The sequence below is a fragment of the Acanthamoeba castellanii genome (assembly GCF_000313135.1).
Source record: "Acanthamoeba castellanii str. Neff unplaced genomic scaffold scf7180000084730, whole genome shotgun sequence".
Classification (NCBI taxonomy): domain Eukaryota; phylum Discosea; order Longamoebia; family Acanthamoebidae; genus Acanthamoeba; species Acanthamoeba castellanii.
This window is the reverse complement of record NW_004457598.1, coordinates 169,138-189,361: the sequence shown is the minus strand read 5'-3', so window position 1 is coordinate 189,361 and position 20,224 is coordinate 169,138. Positions and strand designations below refer to the sequence as shown.

Genomic DNA, 20,224 nt, shown 5'->3' with positions numbered 1-20,224 from the left:
ACTCTGCCTGTCTGCCTGCCTTCTTCTTCTTCTTCTGTGCCCACCGGTGCCCAAGGCCACAACAGGTGCGTCGACGCCCGTCTCCCATGATTTCTTCCCGAGCGTTGAGCTAAGCCCCATCAACAACACAGTGTATGGGGGGCGCAATGAAGAAGAAGAAGGAAGGGCGAATGATGATGATGATGATGATGTTACATGACGGGGTGGAAGAACCAAACGACGCGACGACGACGAGGAGGAGGAAGGAGGAGGATGAAGAGGGTGACGAGGCCGAGGGCGCGGCTTGATTTTTTGGCGGCGTGTGTGAGGGGAGGGTGGCGTGGAGCGTGTGGCGTGTACGCGGGATCGGCAGTGGGGCCTGTAAAATACGGCGATCCTCGCTTTTGGGAAACGCATCGCGCGTGTCGTGTCGTGTGTCGTGTGTCTTCCCGCGGCGGTAGTGGTCCGAAAAGAACGAAAGCGAAGATGAAGATGAAGAGAGAAGAAAACGAAAAGGGAAATTGTGGGGGAAGGCCTGATCAGGAGGAAGAGGAGGAGGCGGCGGGGAGGGAGAGGACTTGGATGAAGGCGTGCGGGAAGATGCCCACCTGCCCGCGCACCTCGCCCTCCCACCAATTGTCGTCGATCCGCTCCCGAAGTATCACCTTCTCGCCTGTCCGCGCGCCCCGTCAGTACGCGTGTGTGCGTGCGTGTGCGTGTGCGTGTGCGTGTGCGGTAGTGATGGTGCGTGTACCGCGAGTGAGTGCGAGTTCGTCGTGCGATTCGGGTACAAAGTCGTGCGTCACCACGGCCGATCCGTAGGTGGGCTGCGCCGCCGGTGCGCGGATGGGCGGCGTCGGCCGCACATTCGTCGCTGTCGCCGTCGCCGTTGTCGGAGCTCGCGCGCCGCCGACGCCGCCACCTGAACTGGGCGGCGACGACGACGATGAAGGCGACGACCCGCCGCCCGGCGCCAGCCGTCCGCCCAGCGAAGAGGAAGACGACGAGGCCGAGCCCAGCGCGGGCCGGTGGTGCGTGGGGACCGACGTGTGGGAGGAGGAGGGCGACGAATAGGGCGACGAGGAGGGCGACGAGGTGAGCGACGCGGGCTTGACGGGCAGCGCGGGCTTGAGCGCCGACCGGGCCGTGATGGCCGCCGACGACGAGGAGGAGGGCGTGAAGCTCGAGGCCGGGCGCGGCGCCGGCTGCGGTCTAACTCCGACTCCTGCGGTTTTAGCTCCGATTCCGGCGGCGGCTCCGGAGGGCACGGGCGGCAGCGGCGTCGACGGCGGAGTGACGCCGGCCGGGCGCGAGCTCGCCCGCGTCGACAGCGCCGGCCTCGACGGCGAACTATAGTTTGACGATGTCGACGTTGAAGGCGACGACGCGGCCGCCGCTGCGGCATAGGTCTGCTGCGCGGCGGCGGCCGACGCGGGCTTGGCGGGCGACTGGGTGGGCGACGGCGACGGCGAGGCGGCGACGCGCTGGCGGATCGGGAGGCTGGGCGACGACCCGAAGTGGGCGAAGGAAGAGACCGGGCGGGCGGCTGCGCCCTTCTGCGGCGATGCGCGCCCGGGCGACACAGGCGTGCCGGACGCCGTGCGGGGAATCGATGACCCTGCGACCACAGTTGATGCGGGCGAGGCCGGGGGTGACGTCGGCCGCAGCGCGCCCGCGGTGCGCTGAGGGCTCAACGCCGTCACTCCTCCCGAAGTCGGCGACGATGATGACGTGGGCGTCGGCTGTTGCAGTTGCGGCTGCTGCTCGACCCACTCGACTTCCTCTTCGTCCCACTCGACCCACTCGACCTCCTCGTGCTTCGTCGTTCTTCTCTTCGTCGTCGTCGTCGTTTTCGTTGTTGTTGTGGCTGTTGTCGACACCTGACGATGACGACGAGAGCGTGTGGGTGTCGACAGTTTCCGAGTCGGTCGGTGGGACCGAGTCGAGGGCGTGGAGCATCTCCTGCTTCTTCTCGAGCATCTCCTCGAAGACCCGGGTCTTGAGGTCGATCTTGGCCCGGCGGTCGGTCAGCTCGCGCCGCGTCTTGTCGACACCGGCCTGGTCCTCGATCTTCTCGTAGCTCTTCAGCAGCCGCTCGAGGCCGGCGAACATCAGATTCTCATCGCGCAGCCGCATCTGCAGCTTCGTCGACACACTCTCCAATTCCTGCGCGCACGCACGTACACACACACGCACATCGTCAGCGCACGACACGACACGACACGACACGACCAACGACACGACACACGTGCCTGTAGTTTGGCGTGGCTCACTTCGTGGCCGAAGAGGAGCTTCCAGTTGTCGTCGAGCGAGTCGATCTCGTCCTCCAGCAGCGACGGCGGTTTCTTCACCACCGAAGAAGAAAGAACGAAGAAGAACGAAGAAGAAACGCGTCAGTCACACGAGCGTGTGCGGTGTGTGCGCGTGTGCGCAGGTACGAACCCATTTGCGGCCGGTCCCATGAATGAAGCGCTTGGGGACGATGGAGATGCGGCGGCGGGCCTTGAGCGTTTGCCGCCACTCGTCCTGCGGCGCACTGATGACCGACACGGGTATCTGCTGCTCCGAAAAGCGCTGTGTGTCGTGTCGTGTCGTGCGACACAGGTCAGACAGCACGACACGACACACATCGCACACGCACGACACGACACACGGGCCGTACTAGTTTTTGGTCGACGAGCAGGACTTTGCGGGAGAGACGCGATGGCGGAGGTGCCGCTTGCCCGCCGTTGGCCGGGCCGTCGCCGCTGGTGGCCATGGCCCGCGGCGTGAGCATCACCGTAGTCGGACGCTGCAATGAGCCAACACGCGCCCGCGTGAGCAAGGACCGTGTGCGTGTGCGGTCGTGTGCGGTCGTGTGCGGTGGTATTGTACCCTGATCACGCGCGGGCTGCTCTTGGCCCACTGGCGCGACAGTTCGTCGACCTTGGCCATGAGCCGCGCTATCTCCTCCTACGACATGTCCCAACGACACACGACACGAGGCACGGGGCGAATGAGACTCGAAGATCGTCGCGGTGAGAAGTGTGGCATGGCCACGCTAGGCGTACACTGGCGCTGCTGATGTCCTTCTTGAGCTGGAGGTTCTCCTGCGTGACCGACTGCAGCTGTCGCCTGAGCGCCAAATTCTCGAGCGTCACGTCGTCTGCGCACTGGGCGCCGGCGCCGGCAGCAGCTCCGCCGATGGTCGACCCGTGGTGCGGACCCGTCTGCACCACCGCCGCCGCGCTCTGCGAAAAATAAACGCCCGAGCACTCAGCACACACCGCACACACACACCGCGGGCGCACACACACACACACACACACACCGCACACGCACGGCCGCACACGCACGAACCTGGCCACTGGTGAGGGCGACGGCGGGGAAGCTGGGCTGGCTGTGCGAGTGGTGCGGTTGCAGGTGGTGTTGGTGGTGGTGGGGCATGGGCGCGAGCATGGAAACGGGCCGAGGGGAGGAATCGGCCGCGTGGCTCGCCGTCGCAGTGCTCCCCGGCCGCAGCAGCTGCGACGGCGGCATCGCGCTCCTGCGCAGTCCTCCAGCCACCACTGCATTACAAATAAATAAATAAATAAATTTACCAATAAGTAATTCGTAATAAGCAATGTCACCGAGTATCACAGTTTATATTGTTTTATTTTACGTATTTAATGTTTATTTTCATTGCAGAAGCTGAGCTTCTACTCGCATTACTGAATAGAATAATTAAATCTTATATTGATTATATCGGGATTTATTTGTTTATCTATTATTTTTTAAAGAGCTAAGGTGGTACCCTTGGGAAGTTCGGCAGAAGGAGTCGTGGGGCCGCCCCGCAGTTTCCGCTTTTCGAGTTCGAGAGCACGCTCCATGTGCCGGTTGGCCTCGGCCTCGCGCCATCGCTTTTCCATGAGTTCGATCTGCCGGATGGTATCCATGATGTCCTTGTGCTGCCCCTCGGCCTTCTTCATTCGGTTCGGGCCACCCTCTCCACCTCCATCTACCCCCTCCATCTTCTATTTCTTTAATTTTATTTTTAGTTAATATTGCAATATTAACACCTTTCTTTCGTTTCGCTTTGCGCCAATTGGAGGATACACAGAAGAACATGGAAATTTGGTTGAAAGAATGCAAAAATTGAAATGCCGTGGCCACGAGGTTGTGGAATGCACATTCCAAGTCTTTTACAAATGAAATCACATATTCGATGTCGACAGGAAACCTATCATCGGTGGTTGGGGCGCGGTGGTCTCAAGCCGCACACGCGCGACCTTGGCTTCCTCAACCCTGTTGGCCTCGGCGTCGTCGGTTGGTCTTCATTTTCTCGCGAGAGCACACAACACAAACAACACTTCCCAAGAACACCTACTCCCCTTTATACGACATGGCCACCAGCGAGGAAGAAGTCAAGGAGTGCTTCAAGGTGTTCGACACTGACAACGATTCCAAGATCGCCATCAGCGAGATTGGCCTCGTCATCCGCGCCCTCGGTACGTCTTCATTCTTCGTTCTCTCTTTCGGCTCTCGCGCTTCATTCTTTTTGTTTTGTTGGCTCCCCACCTCTCTTCCTTCATCTTCAAGCTTCTGTCTTTCTTCTTTTGATTTCTTGAGTTCATTTGGCGGGTCTCCCGGCTTCATCTTCTACCTTCCGGACCCTCCATCTCTTCTCGTTACTGTCTCTTTCTGTCACCCGGGTGGATGGAGCCCTGGCGAAAGTTGAGAAAGTAGTCGCTTACTGGTGGTCTCTCTCTGCATCATGATGTGGCGAACAGGCAAGGCCCCTCTCCAGAAGGAGATCGAGGCCATCGAGGCTGAGGCCGGCGGTGATGGTGTGGTCGACTTCGCCCAGTTCATGAACTTCTACCGCCGCAAGTTCAGGAGGCCCCAGGACCTCGAGAAGGAGATGAGGGAGGCCTTCCGTGCCCTCGATGCCACTGGGTACCGCTTTCTTCCATTCTTGCTACTTCGCATGCGAATTGCGCCTCCAGGAGGATCGTCAACAAGTCAGGAATCTGATCTCATTCTCTTCTTCCTCGCAGTAACGGCATCATCTCCTCGGCCGACCTCCGCATGCTTCTTGGCAGCCTTGGCGAGCCCCTCGAATCTGAGGATGTACGCCCCTCCATCACCTCGGCACAACGTTGCTGTGCGACGCTACAAGATAATCTCGATTCACTTATACGACTCTGGTCATTCGTACCTGCAGGTCGAGTCGCTCCTCCGGGCCGTGAGCGTTGATGCTGAGGGCAACCTTTCCTACGAGCAGCTCGTTGACATGCTTTCTGGCCTTGCCAAGTAAAAGCGTGCATTTAGAACAGATTAATGCGGGAGATACATAGGGCGGTTCCCCAAAGAACAATGATCGCAGTGTACACACTTGTGGATTCACTCCATGTAATGAATAATGATGATTTCAAACACTACTACCGCACCACCTGCACACTGGTGCCCTTATTTTTGGTCCAAAAATGGCTTTGTGGACAGCCCACCACTTGCTCCTCTAACGACACCACAAGGACACTTCAGGAGTTTCTATCGAGTTGTTTATTTATATTTTACCAGTAGTCGCCGCACGAACAGTGCTGGCCGCTGCCATGGAAGTGGTGGAACCGGTTGGCGTCACGCACAACGATGTCCCGCCCGGTCAGGTGGGCGATGAACTTGGTGGCCTCGTGGCAATCGGGGCACACGCGCAAGTTCTTAAACACGCGGATGGTCGTACCCGGCGGCGTGCTCATCAGCCCGAAGGTGATCGCAAGTTTTTCACTGTGGTGGCACAGATGGCACTCCTTGGCCTCCTCGTCTGCCATCGACCGCAGCACAACCGACGTGTTGGGGACGAATCCAGCATTCTTCATCCTCTGCCAGAGCACGGCGAGCTCGGCGCGGATCTCCTCGATTCGTGGGTGCCGCTTGTCCTCGACCGTGAAGACATGCCGTGTCCCGTCCACGACCAGCCAGCTCTTGCCCGGCCGCTTTCGCACGCCAGCCTTGTCCATATTCTTTCGCTCGAGGTCCCGTTCCTCCCAGTGGCCGGCGGCAGCGTAGACGTTGGCCATCAGCACGCGCGTGGGCGCGTCCCTCGGTGCGAGTTTGCGAAGGCGCGCGACGGCGCGTTCGGCCCGGGCAACGTCGCCGTGGATGCGACAGGCCCCCAGTAGTGTTCGCCAGGTCACCTCGCTCGGTCGCGAGATGGTGTCGATGAACTGCTCGGCCTCGTCGAGCCGACCCGCTCGGCCCAGGGCATCCACGACGCAAGTCTGGTGCTGGATGTCGGGTGCGATGGCCCCGTAGCGCCCCGCAACGAGGCCGCTGTAGACCCGGAGCGCCTCCTCCACCAGTCCGGCGTGACTGCAGGCGCTGAGCACGGTGTTCACGGCCACACCATCGGGCGTTGCGTGTCGGTCGGTGACCATCTCGTCGAAGAGCGCGAGTGCCTCCTTGCCTCGGCCGTGCTGACCCAGCGCCTGGATCATGGCCGACCAGGAGCCCACCCGCAGCTCGCATCGCCCGTCCTGCTGCAAGCGCCGCATGTCGGCGAACACGCCGGCGGCTTCGTCGACAAACCCGCACTTGGCGTACATGCTGATCAGGGCGGCCGTGGTGTAGTCGTTCACGACGGCTTGGCTTTGACTGCCGACGATACGTGTGTGAAGCTGTCGCCCGATCGCTGCTTCGCCAGTGGCAGCGCACGCTGCGAGGACAGGGGTGAAATGGCAGCTGTTTTGCGCGATGGCCTGCTCCTCCATCAGCTCCAACAGGGCCAGCGCGTCAGCGATCCTCGAACTGGCCCCGGCGGAATCGGGGTCTACGCCGGTGACCAGACCCTTAATGAGCTGCCCGCAGTCGACACTGTTGGCCTTGAAGGGCAGGCGACCTTCTTGAAGCCGGACCAGCAGCCTCTTGGCTGCTGCCGCGTCGCCAGCTTCAGCGGACGCCGCCGCCAGCATGTGGAAGCTGGACTCATCGATCGCGATGTCGAATCGGTCCAGGTCGTCGAGGAGGCGAAGCGCCCTGCCCGGCTCACCGCAGCGTCGGCACGCGCTGACAAGCGAGCCGATGAGCACGGCATTCGGTTGGTGGCCGCTCGCGATGAACTTTGCGTAGACGCCAAGCGCCTGCTTGAGGTCGCGGCGCCTCCCGCATGCGGAGATGAGTGCCGACGCGCTGAAGGGAGTCGGATGCTGATCGAAGAGGCTAGCAGCTTCCCTGATCCTGTTCTGCTTGCACAATGCCACGACGCGCCGGCTGCCAGCGTTGGTGCCTTGGCTTGCCACCGGTGCAAGGGCGGCCGGCGATTGTCGAGCGCTGCGCGCACGGCTGCACACAGAAGAGGATGGAGTGAGTACTCTTCTGAGTCGGGATCATAATGTAGGTCGCGTACCTCGCCGCGTTGGTGGTGAGGTTTAAAGCCGAGGTGCCTCCCGAGGCCGACCAAAGCAATCTTCTGGATTGCACTTGCAGAAGATTTTCGCATTACTGATTGTCATCTTGATGATATGGAATTGAATATTAAATGGTTGGCACGTACGGCGGGACTGTGTAGCCACAAATGGAGTGATAACAAAGGCGTGCTGAACGTCAGACACACGGCAGCGCTTCATCGAACGCGAGGAGATTTTCGATTTGTTCAAATGTTGCTGTTGCGCGTTTTGTTTGTTCTTCAAGGCAGGAAACGGGAAAAGGAGCGAAAATTTGCCTCAAAATCGCGCTGAAAATTTATTGAATAAGGAGAATGAGCTGAGCCATGCAAATGTCCACACCCCTGGCTGTAATTGATTGACTCTACACTTCCCTACAAGAACCCCTTCACATCACTCCCTCTTTTGGAAATATATTTTGGTACAGGAAATAGTGATATGGAGAATTGGTCAGTGTCACCCCCTCATTGCAGGAGTCCTGGCTTGTAGAGGCTGGCTCATCAATAATGAAGGCTTGTTGGGCTCAGACCAGGAGCTGTTGAAGGTAACCACATCCACACCTATGAAAAAGGAAGAGGTTCACCAGCCCAGCAAGTGCAAGAGTGATGTGGCACAACTTCCCTTCCATTTTTCAGGAAGCACACTTGGCCCTCAAACATTTTTACCAAACTTTTTCTTTTGTGGATTTGCGTAGGCCGAGAAAATAAAAAAATATATTTCCAAAAGAATTGGTGCAGGGAGGCGGTTTGCTCAAGTCACGCGACACCCAGGGGCCAATTTGCTCATTTCAGCAGACAACGAACATGCTGGACGAACGGCGATGCATAGACGAATCGCCCAATCTCGGCCTGGGAATCGGGCTCGAGGAAGTGCTGGCGGACAGCCCCATGGCACGCAACAGGCTTCGCGAGGTCCAGAAAGGCGTGGAGGACTGGGGCGATGACCTCCTGCGCCTCACCTCTGCCGCCACCAAACTCGGCTCCGCTGCCAAAGGTGCCTTTTCCATCCATCCATCTCCATCTCCATCTTTCTCTCTGCGGAACTCTCCTGTTCTACGCGAGCCTTGGACTTGTTCGTCTTCTCTGCCGGCGTGCTCATCTCTCTCGATTTGCAGTGTACTCGAACGCGTCGTCGGTATTCTCGCAGACGCTACTCGAGCTGGACACCTTTGGCGATACAACGCTTAGTACGTATATGATGCTGATACGCACACGCACCGTGCCAAGATATGTGCTCGCTCGCTCGCTCGCTCACTCGTCCTTCATCTCCTCGTTTGTGTCACAACAGAGCACTCGGTGCGACGACTAGCGGACGTGTTGAAGGAGACCGACGCTTTCCGGGAGACGCTGGTATGACCCTTTGGGACGACTACACTTCATCTCGTCTTGGAGGCCTTTCCTCACACTCTTTCACTCTTTCACACTCCACGTAGCACCTGCAAATGGAAGAGGCATTCGCCGAGCCGCTCAAAGCCTTCGTCAAAACTCAGATCGCTTCCGAGAAGGTGATCCTCTCACCGCCACTGCAGTGCTGGTCGTGGTCTGCTGCTGCTGCTGACGCGTGCACGTCCGCTCTAACATGTTCATGTTCTCTCACGGCACGGCCGTAATACAGAAAAGTATGCAGCGGCTTGAAAAGGCCCAAATGTCGTACGACGCGCTGCTCTCTCGTCTCTCCCACGTCAAGCAGAAGGACCACTCCAAGTTCTGCGGCGTACAACCTCCACACCGCCGCCGCCGCCGCCACTCGAAGCTTACGCTGCTCTTAGCTAAATCCTGACTCCCTTCCCTTTCGTTCGTCTTCAACAGTTGTCCGACGAATTCCAAGGAGTGAAGCGAGACTTTCAAGAATGTAGCTTGAACATGCTCTCGGAGTTGTACGATACGAAAGCAAGGTGACCGCCTCACCCACTCCTCAGAGTACTCTGTCTTGCTGGCCTAGATCTCACGCATTGTGTGCACACCAGAGAAAAACTCGAGTTCATGGAGCGGCTCTCGCTTTTGCTGTATGCCGTCATGGCGTACTTTCAGGTAAGCCTGAGGTTTAGCCCACACACACACACACACACACATACACACACACACCGTCGTTCACTCCAATCCTAATTCGCGGTGGCTTGCAGCACGGTTTTGAGGTGTACAAAGAGCTGCAGCCCTTCATGCATACGCTGTCGGATCACATCGTGAAGGTACCACGGTGCACCTTGCCGTTGTTGTTGTTGTTGTTGGACCACACCGGTGCGCTGAAGCTGCGATGGGCTCGTGATGTGTTCAGTGTCAGGAGGACTACGGCCAAACGAAAAAGGAGCTGTCCGGGGTGAGGGTGAAGCTCGCGCAGGAGCAGGGCGCCAGCGTGCCCCTCGCTGTTCCGGCCGCTTCCACCGGTCCCTCGCTCGTCAAGAACGGATATCTCTTCCTTCGCTCCTCCGGCCACGTCAGGTAAGATCGTACGCAGCTCGCTCTCTTTTCTTATTTATTTACAATGGCATGCCCGCGCTGTCGCAGGAAGGAATGGAAGAAACGCTACTTTGAGATCAAGGACGGCGAACTGCTGTACTACAAACATAAACGAGTGCGTCACCGCTAGTTATCATCACCTTTCGTTGGTATACTTTTGGTTGCCTCTTTGGAACTCCTCTGACTTTTCATTCGACCAAACAGAGGGAATGCGAGCCCGAGCGGTATTCTCTGCTTCTTATCACCCCGCGCCCGCCACCCGCTGACGTTGAGCGACGGTTCGCTTTCGAGGTAAGCGCCGCTTCGCATCATCGAGGCAGCTGTCCGCGAGTTCGAGCCAATCACTTACTCGCTCACTCGGCGCATCGCAGTTGACCGGTACCAAGCGATCATTCATTTTGCAAGCTGCCAGCGAACAAGAAAAGCTCGAATGGATGGAGGTACACACTTCCACGTGTGCACACTCTGTTGAATGCGCCTTCTTATACATACGCGCGCATGTGCAGGTGGTCCAAAATGTGACCAAACACTTGCTCGACACTTCGATGACGGAGCCGCGCCTCTCCAGGTTGGTGTCGGGCGTTTCCACGTGCGCCCAGTGAACTGTGACGCTCACCTCCCCATTACTTCCTCTCCTCTCACCAGGGCCAGGTCTACCAGCGGCCTCACCAGCGGCCTGCCCGCCCCGTCGCCGGAGCTCAAGAGAAACGCGGCGGGAGGGTCCGGGTCCACGGCTGAAGTTGAGCCAGAAGAGGTTGGCCTTCCCCCCCCCCCATCACAAGCAGACCGTGTGGCTGATCAGTGGTCTCCCCCCCCCCATTGGGTGTTTGTGCAGACAAGCGTGCTGGCCCAGATCAGGGCAGTCAGCCAGTCCAACAACTTTTGCGCCGACTGCCAAGCTGCGGGTATGCCTTCCCCTTCTTCTTGGCCGTACCGATGTCTGTGATCTGCAAGCTAACCCAGTTCCTGACGTCTTTCGCCGCCTCTACTGCGTGGACTGCTGTACTCTCCCCGTAGACCCCACGTGGTGCAGCGTCAATCTGGGCGTCACCTTCTGTATAGAATGCTCCGGTGTACATAGGTGCGTCGCCGCTCCTTCCCCCCCACCCACCCACCCAGCCGGTGGTCTAACGCCTTTGTGTTCGCGCTTCGTGACGGCCGCAGAGGTATGGGCGTGCATGTGAGCAAGGTTCGCTCACTGACGCTGGACGCGTGGCCGTCCGAGCTCGTCCAGGTACCAACTCAACGCACAGCCTCCACGGTAGAGATGCGGATCGAGCTATGCTCACACCGCCCCGTTAACGTCTGTAGTCCATGCTGCGCATGGGCGGCAATGAGAAAGTCAACGCCATTTTCGAGGCCACCCGGCCCTCCGATACTGAACGACCGAGTCCAGGCAGCGCCGTGTATGTCAGCTCCTCATCCCTGTGTGTGGGCCGTTTGCGTTGTGTCGTGTCGTTGGTCGTGCCGTTGGTCGTGTCGTGTCGTGTCGTGTCGTGTCGTGTCGTGTCGTGTCGTGTCGTGTCGTGTCGTGTTTTACTGTCGCTCACCTTGGAATACGATCATGGGGTACAGCGCTGTGCGGGAAAAATACATCAAGCGCAAGTATGCCAACCGCGAGTTCGTGCGTCCCTACAGCGGCGGGGCCATTGTCGAGGTGCCCACCTTTCTCTCAGCATCTCCTCTCGCGAGCCTCTCCGCTTATCGGCCGCCCACACCATTGGTGGTCACGCGATTACGAGCAGGACTTTATGGAGGCGGTGGAAAGCGGCGACCTGCACAAGCTGCTGCTCCTTCTGGCCCAAGGCGCCAGCCCGAACTGCGGAAATCCCTCGGCGCTATTGGCAGCCGCCCGCCTCAACGACGCCACACTCCTCGAGTTCCTTATTCAGGTCTGCTCCCCTTACTCCTTTCATTTGCCCAATCGCAGTGGCGGTGATCTGACCCAGACCACACACACACACAACAGAGTGGCGCCGATACGAAGGCGGTCGATTCGCACGGCCGCACGGTGGTCCACATCGCAGCCGAACAGGGCTACACCCAGTGCCTCTTGCTTCTCTACAGACGCGGCGCGCCGCTCGACACAAAGGATCACGCTGGCCTCACCCCTGTCGACCTCGCTTTGCAACACCAGAAAGCGGGTACGTCTCTATTCTGCGTGCGTATGTGAGTGCGGGCTGGCCCCATTGAACGTGGTGTGGCCATGTCGGGTGACAGACTCTGTGACCCTCCTGCGGCTGGCGCTGCTCTCTGCCGAAGAACAGAGGGGCGACTTCGAGGCCACCTTCGCACAGGCCTTCCAGCACTTCTCAGAAGATCTACGGCGTACGCCCTCTCTCCACCTCTCCTTCCGTCACGCGTTGCAACCCTGAGCTCACTCCATCTTACGCCACACGACACACACGACACGACACGCACGACACACACGACACGACACACAGTGAAAAAGGGCAAGGACCAGCGGACAATGAGTGTCGGGGGCGCCTCTCCCTCTAAACCCGCACTCACCACCTCGACATCCGAGCCCTCGCTGGCCATCCCCGCGCCCTCCTCGCCCGTCGCCCGCCCACTCTCCCGGCTCGGCTCGTCCTCATCCGACTCGTCTTCCGGCGCCTCCCGCCAGCGCACCTCCACCACCGTCTCGCCTTCAACGGCCGGCTCGGACCACACCGCCACCGCCACCACCACCGACGGCGTGCCGTTCCGTCGGGTGCCGTTCCCGCCCACTAAGGTGTCGCCTGTGGCGTCGATGGAGGTGCCGACGATGACGAAGACGACGATGGCATCGACGGCGCCGGTGCTGTCGACGTCGGTCGAGGCGGCGTCGGGCGCCACGCTGAGACCGGCCAAGAAGAAGCGGGTGCCCATGTCCAAGCCCACCACGCCCTTACCCGCGCCGCCAAGGCCGACGTCGCCACGCAGCGGCGGTGAGGGCAGGCCTCCGGTGACGACCGCGGCCGAAGACACGAATGCGTCGTCGACGGCTTGGAGAAGGTATAGCGTGCGAGGCAGGAGGAGCAACTCGCGCGATGAAGAAGGAGAAGGAGATGAACGACATCAGTGAAGGAGCTTGCGTGTTTGTTTCTATTCGAAATAGATTTTAGCAAACCTAAAATTTGCCAAATTTTACGAAGGCGTGTTTGATTTTTGGTTGGATGGCGAAAATGAGCCAAAAATCTCCACTTTGGGCGTTTTGGGTCTTCTGGCCTTTCTCTCTTTCTCTCCCGCTCCGATCGTCCGCGTGAACCGCACCGCATCGTGCGTCCCCCTTGACCCCGTGACTTCTGTGTGTGAATGGCCTTGGGATAGAACTTTAAATCTGATCGAGGTGTGGTGTGATGTGCAGTTAAACGTCACTCAATAGAAGATGAGTCAGGTTCCGCGTTCCTTGCACGTCCAGGAGGAGGATGTCCAGAAGATGCTGGCCGCTGAGGTCCACGTCGGCTCGAACAACCTCGACCCCAAGATGGAGCGTTACGTCTGGAGGCGCCGCCAGGACGGCGTGCACATCCTTGACCTCGGCAAGACCTGGGACAAGCTCGTCCTCGCTGCCCGCGTCATCGCCGGCATTGAGCACGCGTCCGACATTTGCGTCATCTCGGGCCGCACCTATGGTCAGAGGGCCGTGCACAAGTTTGCCAACTTCACCGGTGCGACCGCCATCGCCGGTAGGTTCACCCCCGGTACCTTCACCAACCAGATCCAGCAGAGGGACTTCAAGGAGCCCCGTCTCCTCATCGTGGCTGACCCCCGCGTCGACCACCAGGTTCGTCACCTCACGCCCCCATTTTGCTTCCATCCTTTGTTTCATTGTGTGTCTTTTATAATGATGTTACAAATAACGTGTTAGACTACTGAACTACAACGTTGACAACCTATTTCGGACTGAATATCATGTCATCTCTCAGTTGATCATTTCCTCTTCTTTCCATCGCTTTCTTTACTAACGCCATCTTCCACACCAACAGTCGCTCACTGAGGCCTCGTATGTGAACATCCCCACCATCGCGTTCGCCAACACCGACTCGCCCCTCAGGCACGTCGACATTGCCATTCCGTGCAACAACAACTCCAAGCACGCCATCGGCCTCATGTTCTGGCTTCTTGCCCGCGAGGTGGCCTACCTGAAGGGTACCCTCTCCCGCCAGGAGGGTTGGGACGTCATGCCCGATCTCTTCTTCTACCGGTACGCAATACTCCCATTTCCATCTATTCCAGCCCCATTTCCTCTGTCGCGACAATCGCTCATCCTGTTCCTCCCCGATCTGCAGCGATGCTGAGGAGACTGAGAAGGCCGAGGAGACCGTCGAGGCTCCCTCCGCCTTCGACGAGGCCTACAAGCCCGGTTATGATGCCACCGCCGGTGAGCAGTGGACTCTTGAGGGTACTGAGGAGAGCTCCGGCTTCACCCAGCCCGCCACCGAGGAGTGGGGCGCTGATGCCGAGGCCGCCACTGCCCCCGCCGCCACCGAGGGTGCCCCCGCCACCTGGGATGTGTAAAAGCGCTCTCCATCCTTTGGCTCTCGCTCTTCCACCAGTAAACAAAATTTCAAACATCTGTCGGCTGTTGCATTTGCTTCTTGAGGTGAAGAATGACGTGCACATCGTCCAGGCGATCGCCACGAGCAAGCATATCTTGTTCATTCACGAAACTGGTTTTATTGTATTTTTTATAAAATAAAATTAACGATTAGTAGCGAGGATGAAACGCACCTGCAGCGCAAGACGTGCTGCTGTGGTCTGCCGTTCCACAGCGGCGGTAGCGCAGGGTTCCAGCACGCGCAGCCTGCACAGCGCCCAGCCCACGCAAAGCGGCCACCGCGCTATCCCCCCGCACCACGTGCACGGACCCACTTGCCCCTGCTCGGCCGCACACAACCCCCAGTACTTTTATCGAGGGTACTCACTACTGCTCATTGAACTTGTCTGATGCAATCACAGAAGATGTGATGCAATAATAATTCGTGATAACAATATTGTATTTTATTTTTTACGCTCTTGCACTCGCAGGCTGCTGGGCGCAGAGGGGGCCGAGGCCCGCGCTTCCCTGACTCGCCCGGGTGTGCGCTTCGCCAGACGCACCCAGTCCACACCCACCACCCATGCTCGCCTCTCCTCCTCCGCCGCCACCGGTGCGTGTCGTTGGTCGTGTCGTGTCGTGTCGTGCCGTGCCGTGCCGTGCCGTGCCGTGTGTATGCGCACGTGTGTCGTGTCGTGTGCGTGTGTCGTGACGATCGTCTTCTGCCACGCAGGTGGCCTGAGCCGCAGCGGCCCGAAGGAGAGCGAAGCCGACTATGCGTTCGAGATGGCCGGGTCCAACATCAGGTTCGGCGTCGGCGCCACGCGCGAGGTGGGCCTCGACCTCGTCGACATGGGCGCCCGGCACGTGTGCGTGTTCACCGACTCAACGCTCAAGGACCTCGCGCCCGTCATCACCGTCCTCCAATCCCTTCAGGACGCCAAGGTGGGCCTCCTCTCCCCGCTTTGCTCTGTGCTCACTGCTCACACGCGTGTGCATGTGTGTGCGGTGTGTGCGGTGTGTGTCGTGCGCAGGTGAACTTTGTGTTGTATGACAAGGTCAAGGTCGAGCCGACGGACGCATCGTTCAAGCACGCCATCGAGTTTGTGACGCAGACGGCCCGTAAGGTGACGCCCACCGGCCATTTCGACGCATTCGTGGCGGTACTCCTCCCCTCTCCGAGCGTGCACACGACACACACGACACACACGGCGCACGACACACGGCGCACACGCACGTTCTTTGATGGCGTCGCGCTGACCTCGGCCAACGCGCGCGTGTCGTAGGTGGGCGGCGGGAGTGTGATCGACACGTGCAAGGCGGCCAACCTCTACGCCACCTACCCGCCGGAGGACTTCTTCGACTATGTCAACCCGCCAGTAGGCAAGGGCAAGGTACGTACACCATGCCACACATACACACACACATACACGAGCGCACGTGATCACCGCACACGTTGACTGTGTGTTTGTGTTGTGGTTTTGGTCCAGCCGCCGCCGGGCGCGTTGAAGCCGCTCATCGCCATCCCCACGACGGCGGGCACCGGCAGCGAGGCCACGGGCGTGGCGATCTTCGACCACGTCGAACGCAACTCCAAGACGGGCATCGCCCACCGACGGCTCAAGCCCACCCTCGGCATCGTCGACCCCGAGAACACCAAGTCTATGCCGTACGCACACCACACGACACGCACGACACATGACATGCACACGACACGCACGGCACATGACACGACACGCGCGGCACGCGCGTGTGTTTCCTACAGTCCGCAGGTGGCGGCGGCGTCTGGGTTCGATGTGTTGTGCCACGCGCTGGAGTCGTACACGGCGATCCCCTACGACCAACGGACCCCGCGTCCGGCCACTCCCCTCCTGCGCCCGGCCTACCAGGGCTCCAACCCCATCGCTGGTGCGCCCCCTCGCCCCATTACCTCATTCCGAGCCACTGACATTGCCGTGTGCGGGCTTGTGTGTGTGTGTGTGTGTGTGTGTGTGTGTGTGTGTGTGTGTGTGTGTGTGTGTGTGTGTGTGTGTGTCGTGTGTGTCGTGTGTGTGTGAAGACGTGTGGTCGCTGAAGTCGCTGGAGATGCTGGCCAAGTACTTTGTCCGGTCGGTGGAGAACCGGGACGACACCGAGGCCCGCGCCCAGATGGCCCTGGCGGCCACCTACGCCGGCATCGGCTTTGGCAGCGCTGGCGTCCACCTTTGCGTACCAATCTCCTCTTCGTGCCTTTGACTGCGCGTCACCGGCACACACACACACGCACACACACACACGCACACACACACACACACACACACACACACACACACACACGACTAAAACGCGCATGGCACATCACAGCACGGGATGAGCTATCCGGTCTCCTCGCTGGCGCATCACATGACCTACAAGCCTAAGGACTACAACGTCGACTCGCCCATGATCCCGCACGGCAGTACGCCACTTCGCCTATGCGTGCGTGCGTTGGAGCCTGCTCGCGGGCTAACTTGGCCCGATTTACCCAGTGTCGGTCGTGTTGCACGCCCCGGCCGTCTTCCGCTTCACCGCGTCGGCTAATCCCGATCGCCACAAGTACCATCTTCCCCTCTTTGGCTAAACAAACGCGTCGCACGCACTCATGACACACACACACAACCACCGCACACACGTTAATGAAACGCAGGCAAGTCGCTGCGCTCTTGGGCGCCAAGGACATCGAGAACGTGCGCGATAGCGACGCGGGCCCGGTGCTCGCGGACCGGATCATCGAGCTCATGAAGAGGCTCGACATCCCCAACGGCCTGCAGGCTCTGGGCTTCTCCTCCAACGACATCGACGCACTTGTCGAGGGCGCCCTCCCGCAGCATAGGCACGACTCGCACACGCACCACCGCACACGCACACACGCACGACTGCACACCTTCACCTACGCTCACATCGATGGCGACAGGGTGCTGAAGCTGGCGCCAGTACCGACAGGCCAGGAGGAGTTGGCCAAGCTCTTCCAGCAATCCATGCAGATCTGGTGATGCGTGGCATGCTTATATGTTTCCTGGAATTCATTTTTTTTTGCAATTCACTTATTTTGGATAAAACCATAAAATTGGGCCCAACGGGCAACAAACGGGTTCAACAGGGAAAGAAGAAGATGTCGATCAAGCTCGAGAGCTCGGATGAGCAGGTGTTCGAGGTGCCCAGGGAGGTGGCCGAGATGAGCCTCACGATCAAGAACATGCTGGCGGACATCGACTCGCCCAGCACAGACTCCATCCCGCTCAGCATCACGGGCAACATCCTCGCCAAGGTACTGCATGCACCACCTCTGCATGTGCCCTGGCGCGCCACCAGTCTGCGATCGTCCGCCATTCTCGGGCTCTGCAAGATTTGCATTCTACACAAAGATTTTCTTGTATTGATTTTAATCATTCAAGCTCTACAAAAGGTTGTGGAATGGGCCACCTACCATCATGCCAACCCACCACCAGTCGCGAATGAGAGTGAGCCGAAGAAGAAGCTGACCAAGGAAGAAGAGGAGAAGGCGAAGGAGGAGAGGCGAAAGATACTGCCGTGGGACAAGGAGTTCTGCGACGTCGATCAAGCAACCCTGTTCCAGCTCATGATGGCCGCCAATTACCTCGACATCAAGGCCCTCCTCGAGCTCACCTGCAAGACCGTCGCCAACATGATCAACGGCAAGGCGCCCGACGAGATTCGCGCCCTCTTCAACATCAAGAACGATCTCACCCCCGAGGACGAGGAGAAGATGCGACAGGACTACGGCTGGAGCCTCGACAACCTCAAGAAGGAGGAGTAGTAAAGTAATCTTACCGCCTCCATCTTCTTGCCGCTACGCAACACACAACAAGGTCAAGAGGTCGATTGAATGCACATGTACAGCGGACGAGGAGGAAGGCGAGCAAGCGAGCGAGCAAGAGGGAGAAAGAGAAGACCAGAGAGCTCTCAGTAGTCCAGGAGCTCGTTGAGCGGGTTGGCCACCATGTGCTTGCCGTACTTGTTCTCCAGCGCATTGTCCGGGTCATCCTCCTGGTGGCGTGTGGTACACATGCGGGCGTGTACGATCAGACGTGTGAGGCCGCCCACGGAGAAGAAGATGATGGTGATGGCGATGGTGAGGAGGGACGAACCTTCTTTGCTCGGGTGGAGCTCAATCGCAAGGCGCTCTTGAGGCTCCACCGTCTTGATGACGGCTGCTCTCCTTCAACCTGCGCACCCGTGCTCCCAACGTTAGGGGGATTCCTCGCAACACGCAACACGCAACACACGTACGGACAGCAACTCGGGCGAGGGTTGCAACTCATCGAGTGCGAGCGCATGCTGGGCCGCGCGCACTGGCGCAGCTGGTGGTGGGGCGATCGCAGGCGAAGGGGCCACCACCATCTGCGGCGGCGCTGCTGGCGCCGGCACCGGCCCCAGCCCAGGTCCAGGCCCAGGCACCGACCCAGGAGGAGGGGTGATTAGGGGCGAGTAGAGTGGCGGCGGTGGGACCACCGCCCTTTGGCTGCCACACGACCCAGAGAGAGGCAGTGAGTCACAAGGGGTGCAACGTTAGAGTAGCGCTGGTGCGGTGTGGGCTGAGAGCGTACATCTGCGGAGGGGTTGGCGGCGGGCTCAACACCTCGGCCGGCGTCTGGTCCACTGCCAAAAAAGAAGAAGATGATGATGGTGAAGTTGGGGATGGCGATGAAGAGGGAGCTTACTTGGTGGTGGGGGCATAGTGGGTGCGGTGAGGGGTGGTGGCGGCAGGCCGGGAGAGTTCGACGGGGACGCCAACACGGGAACGGCCGCGAGTCCCTGGGACGACTTGGCCACCACCTCCTGCTGCTGTTCGTACTTCTTGATCATCTGCTCCTTGTACTGGGCCACCTCCTGATCGCGATCGTCGTGGTCATCATTAGGTGTCAGTGAAGAATAGTCAATGAAGAGCAGAGTAAGAAGTGACAAATGATGAACCTCGGGGGAGAGCTGGACGCTGAGTGGTCCCTTGGCGGTGGAGCCCGGCCCCTCGCCCGGCCGTCGGCGCTCGGTGTTGTTCCTCTCCTTCTTCGAGGTCTTTCTGTCCGTGGTACGCCCAGCTTCGCCCGGGTCCACCGCCGCCAGCTGTTCCACGTTCGTGCTCTTCCGCCTCCCCCCAAACAGGGATCGCCTGCATCCCACCCGACAGGGCACACGACACATGGCACATGACACACGGCACACGGCACACGGCACACGTCACACGTCATCAGGAGGGCAGTGGGTTAGTGTGTCGTTTTCAGTTGCGCCGCGTGCGTACTTAGACTTTTGTAGTTCGTCTGTGGCGGGCTGCTGGCCGCTGGCGTGACTGGAGGGCGACATTGGGGCGGAGGAGGACAGAGCCGAGCTGCCGCCTCGTCGCTTGATCTGGTCGTTGAGCTGGGCCTTGTTGCGCTTGTCCTCCTCGGTGATGATGGGCGCGATGGTGTTGAAGTCGGGGCAGATGTTGACGAAGGCCCTGAAGGTGTTGGCCTGGATCTCGTTGATGCGCGCCTCCTCGCCCGACGGGAACTCGCGCCGGCCGCCCACGAACTTGGGCGCCCGCGGGAAGCCCGCCACCTCCGGGAACCCGAACCGCGGACCCCCCTCGCCCAGCACCTCCCACATCTCCGCCTCTCCTCCACCACCTCCGCCATCATCTTCAACTGTGGCGGTCATCATTATCGAGCGCCCCGCGGAAGGTTCGGGCACCGCTACCGCAGCACCTTCCTCCATCTTACTATATCTACAAATATTATTTATATCAATATTATGAGCTTGTGATGCGCCTCCCTCGCCTCCTTCGTCACTTCACGTTTTTGTTGCCAAGGCGGCCCCGATTTAGGAAAGCAATTCCTTTTTTGGATATGACA

The 20,224-nt window shown here is 59.4% G+C and overlaps 7 protein-coding genes and 1 pseudogene across 7 annotated transcripts; 5 read left to right on the top strand and 3 right to left on the bottom strand.

Moving 5' to 3' along the window:
* Positions 1–518: 518 nt before the first annotated feature.
* On the bottom strand, positions 519–3,929 carry ACA1_385490 (SH3 domain containing protein; the record flags this gene model as incomplete). Its single annotated transcript, XM_004347104.1, is given in 10 exon segments — positions 519–652; positions 734–1,846; positions 1,860–2,145; positions 2,253–2,324; positions 2,422–2,535; positions 2,642–2,770; positions 2,854–2,931; positions 3,030–3,188; positions 3,319–3,527; positions 3,755–3,929. 10 exon segments carry the CDS (start codon positions 3,927–3,929, stop codon positions 519–521), a joined length of 2,469 nt encoding a protein of 822 aa, XP_004347154.1.
* Positions 3,930–4,342: 413 nt separating this feature from the next.
* ACA1_385480 (EF hand domain containing protein) lies at positions 4,343–5,257 on the top strand (the record flags this gene model as incomplete). The annotated part of the gene is made up of 4 exons (XM_004347103.1): positions 4,343–4,448; positions 4,731–4,896; positions 4,998–5,070; positions 5,165–5,257. The coding sequence occupies 4 exons, from the start codon at positions 4,343–4,345 to the stop codon at positions 5,255–5,257; spliced, it is 438 nt and encodes a 145-aa protein (XP_004347153.1).
* Positions 5,258–5,513: 256 nt separating this feature from the next.
* Positions 5,514–7,265, bottom strand: ACA1_385470 (pentatricopeptide (PPR) repeatcontaining protein; the record flags this gene model as incomplete). Its single annotated transcript, XM_004347102.1, has 1 exon — positions 5,514–7,265. A coding segment is annotated over one exon (1,752 nt), but the record flags the coding sequence as incomplete, so codon positions are not given.
* A 917-nt stretch (positions 7,266–8,182) lies between these two features.
* On the top strand, positions 8,183–12,838 carry ACA1_385460 (PH domain containing protein; the record flags this gene model as incomplete). The annotated part of the gene is made up of 24 exons (XM_004347101.1): positions 8,183–8,372; positions 8,494–8,565; positions 8,667–8,728; positions 8,812–8,883; positions 8,994–9,092; positions 9,188–9,273; positions 9,346–9,409; positions 9,502–9,567; positions 9,654–9,817; positions 9,884–9,950; positions 10,040–10,126; positions 10,207–10,275; positions 10,342–10,424; positions 10,487–10,589; positions 10,671–10,740; positions 10,853–10,916; positions 11,000–11,069; positions 11,147–11,241; positions 11,411–11,492; positions 11,581–11,727; positions 11,805–11,979; positions 12,056–12,163; positions 12,280–12,698; positions 12,776–12,838. The coding sequence occupies 24 exons, from the start codon at positions 8,183–8,185 to the stop codon at positions 12,836–12,838; spliced, it is 2,577 nt and encodes an 858-aa protein (XP_004347151.1).
* Positions 12,839–13,256: 418 nt separating this feature from the next.
* On the top strand, positions 13,257–14,338 carry ACA1_385450 (annotated as a pseudogene).
* A 202-nt stretch (positions 14,339–14,540) lies between these two features.
* On the top strand, positions 14,541–17,368 carry ACA1_385440 (Hydroxyacidoxoacid transhydrogenase, mitochondrial, putative; the record flags this gene model as incomplete). Its single annotated transcript, XM_004347100.1, has 11 exons — positions 14,541–14,737; positions 14,849–14,970; positions 15,091–15,302; positions 15,392–15,520; positions 15,644–15,751; positions 15,848–16,026; positions 16,123–16,265; positions 16,417–16,565; positions 16,701–16,794; positions 16,865–16,931; positions 17,023–17,368. 11 exons carry the CDS (start codon positions 14,541–14,543, stop codon positions 17,366–17,368), a joined length of 1,746 nt encoding a protein of 581 aa, XP_004347150.1.
* A 119-nt stretch (positions 17,369–17,487) lies between these two features.
* On the top strand, positions 17,488–18,153 carry ACA1_385430 (the record flags this gene model as incomplete). Its single annotated transcript, XM_004347099.1, has 2 exons — positions 17,488–17,643; positions 17,782–18,153. 2 exons carry the CDS (start codon positions 17,488–17,490, stop codon positions 18,151–18,153), a joined length of 528 nt encoding a protein of 175 aa, XP_004347149.1.
* Positions 18,154–18,299: 146 nt separating this feature from the next.
* Positions 18,300–19,979, bottom strand: ACA1_385420 (uncharacterized protein; the record flags this gene model as incomplete). The annotated part of the gene is made up of 7 exons (XM_004347098.1): positions 18,300–18,383; positions 18,417–18,547; positions 18,690–18,858; positions 18,944–18,995; positions 19,126–19,226; positions 19,311–19,503; positions 19,633–19,979. The coding sequence occupies 7 exons, from the start codon at positions 19,977–19,979 to the stop codon at positions 18,300–18,302; spliced, it is 1,077 nt and encodes a 358-aa protein (XP_004347148.1).
* Positions 19,980–20,224: the final 245 nt, after the last annotated feature.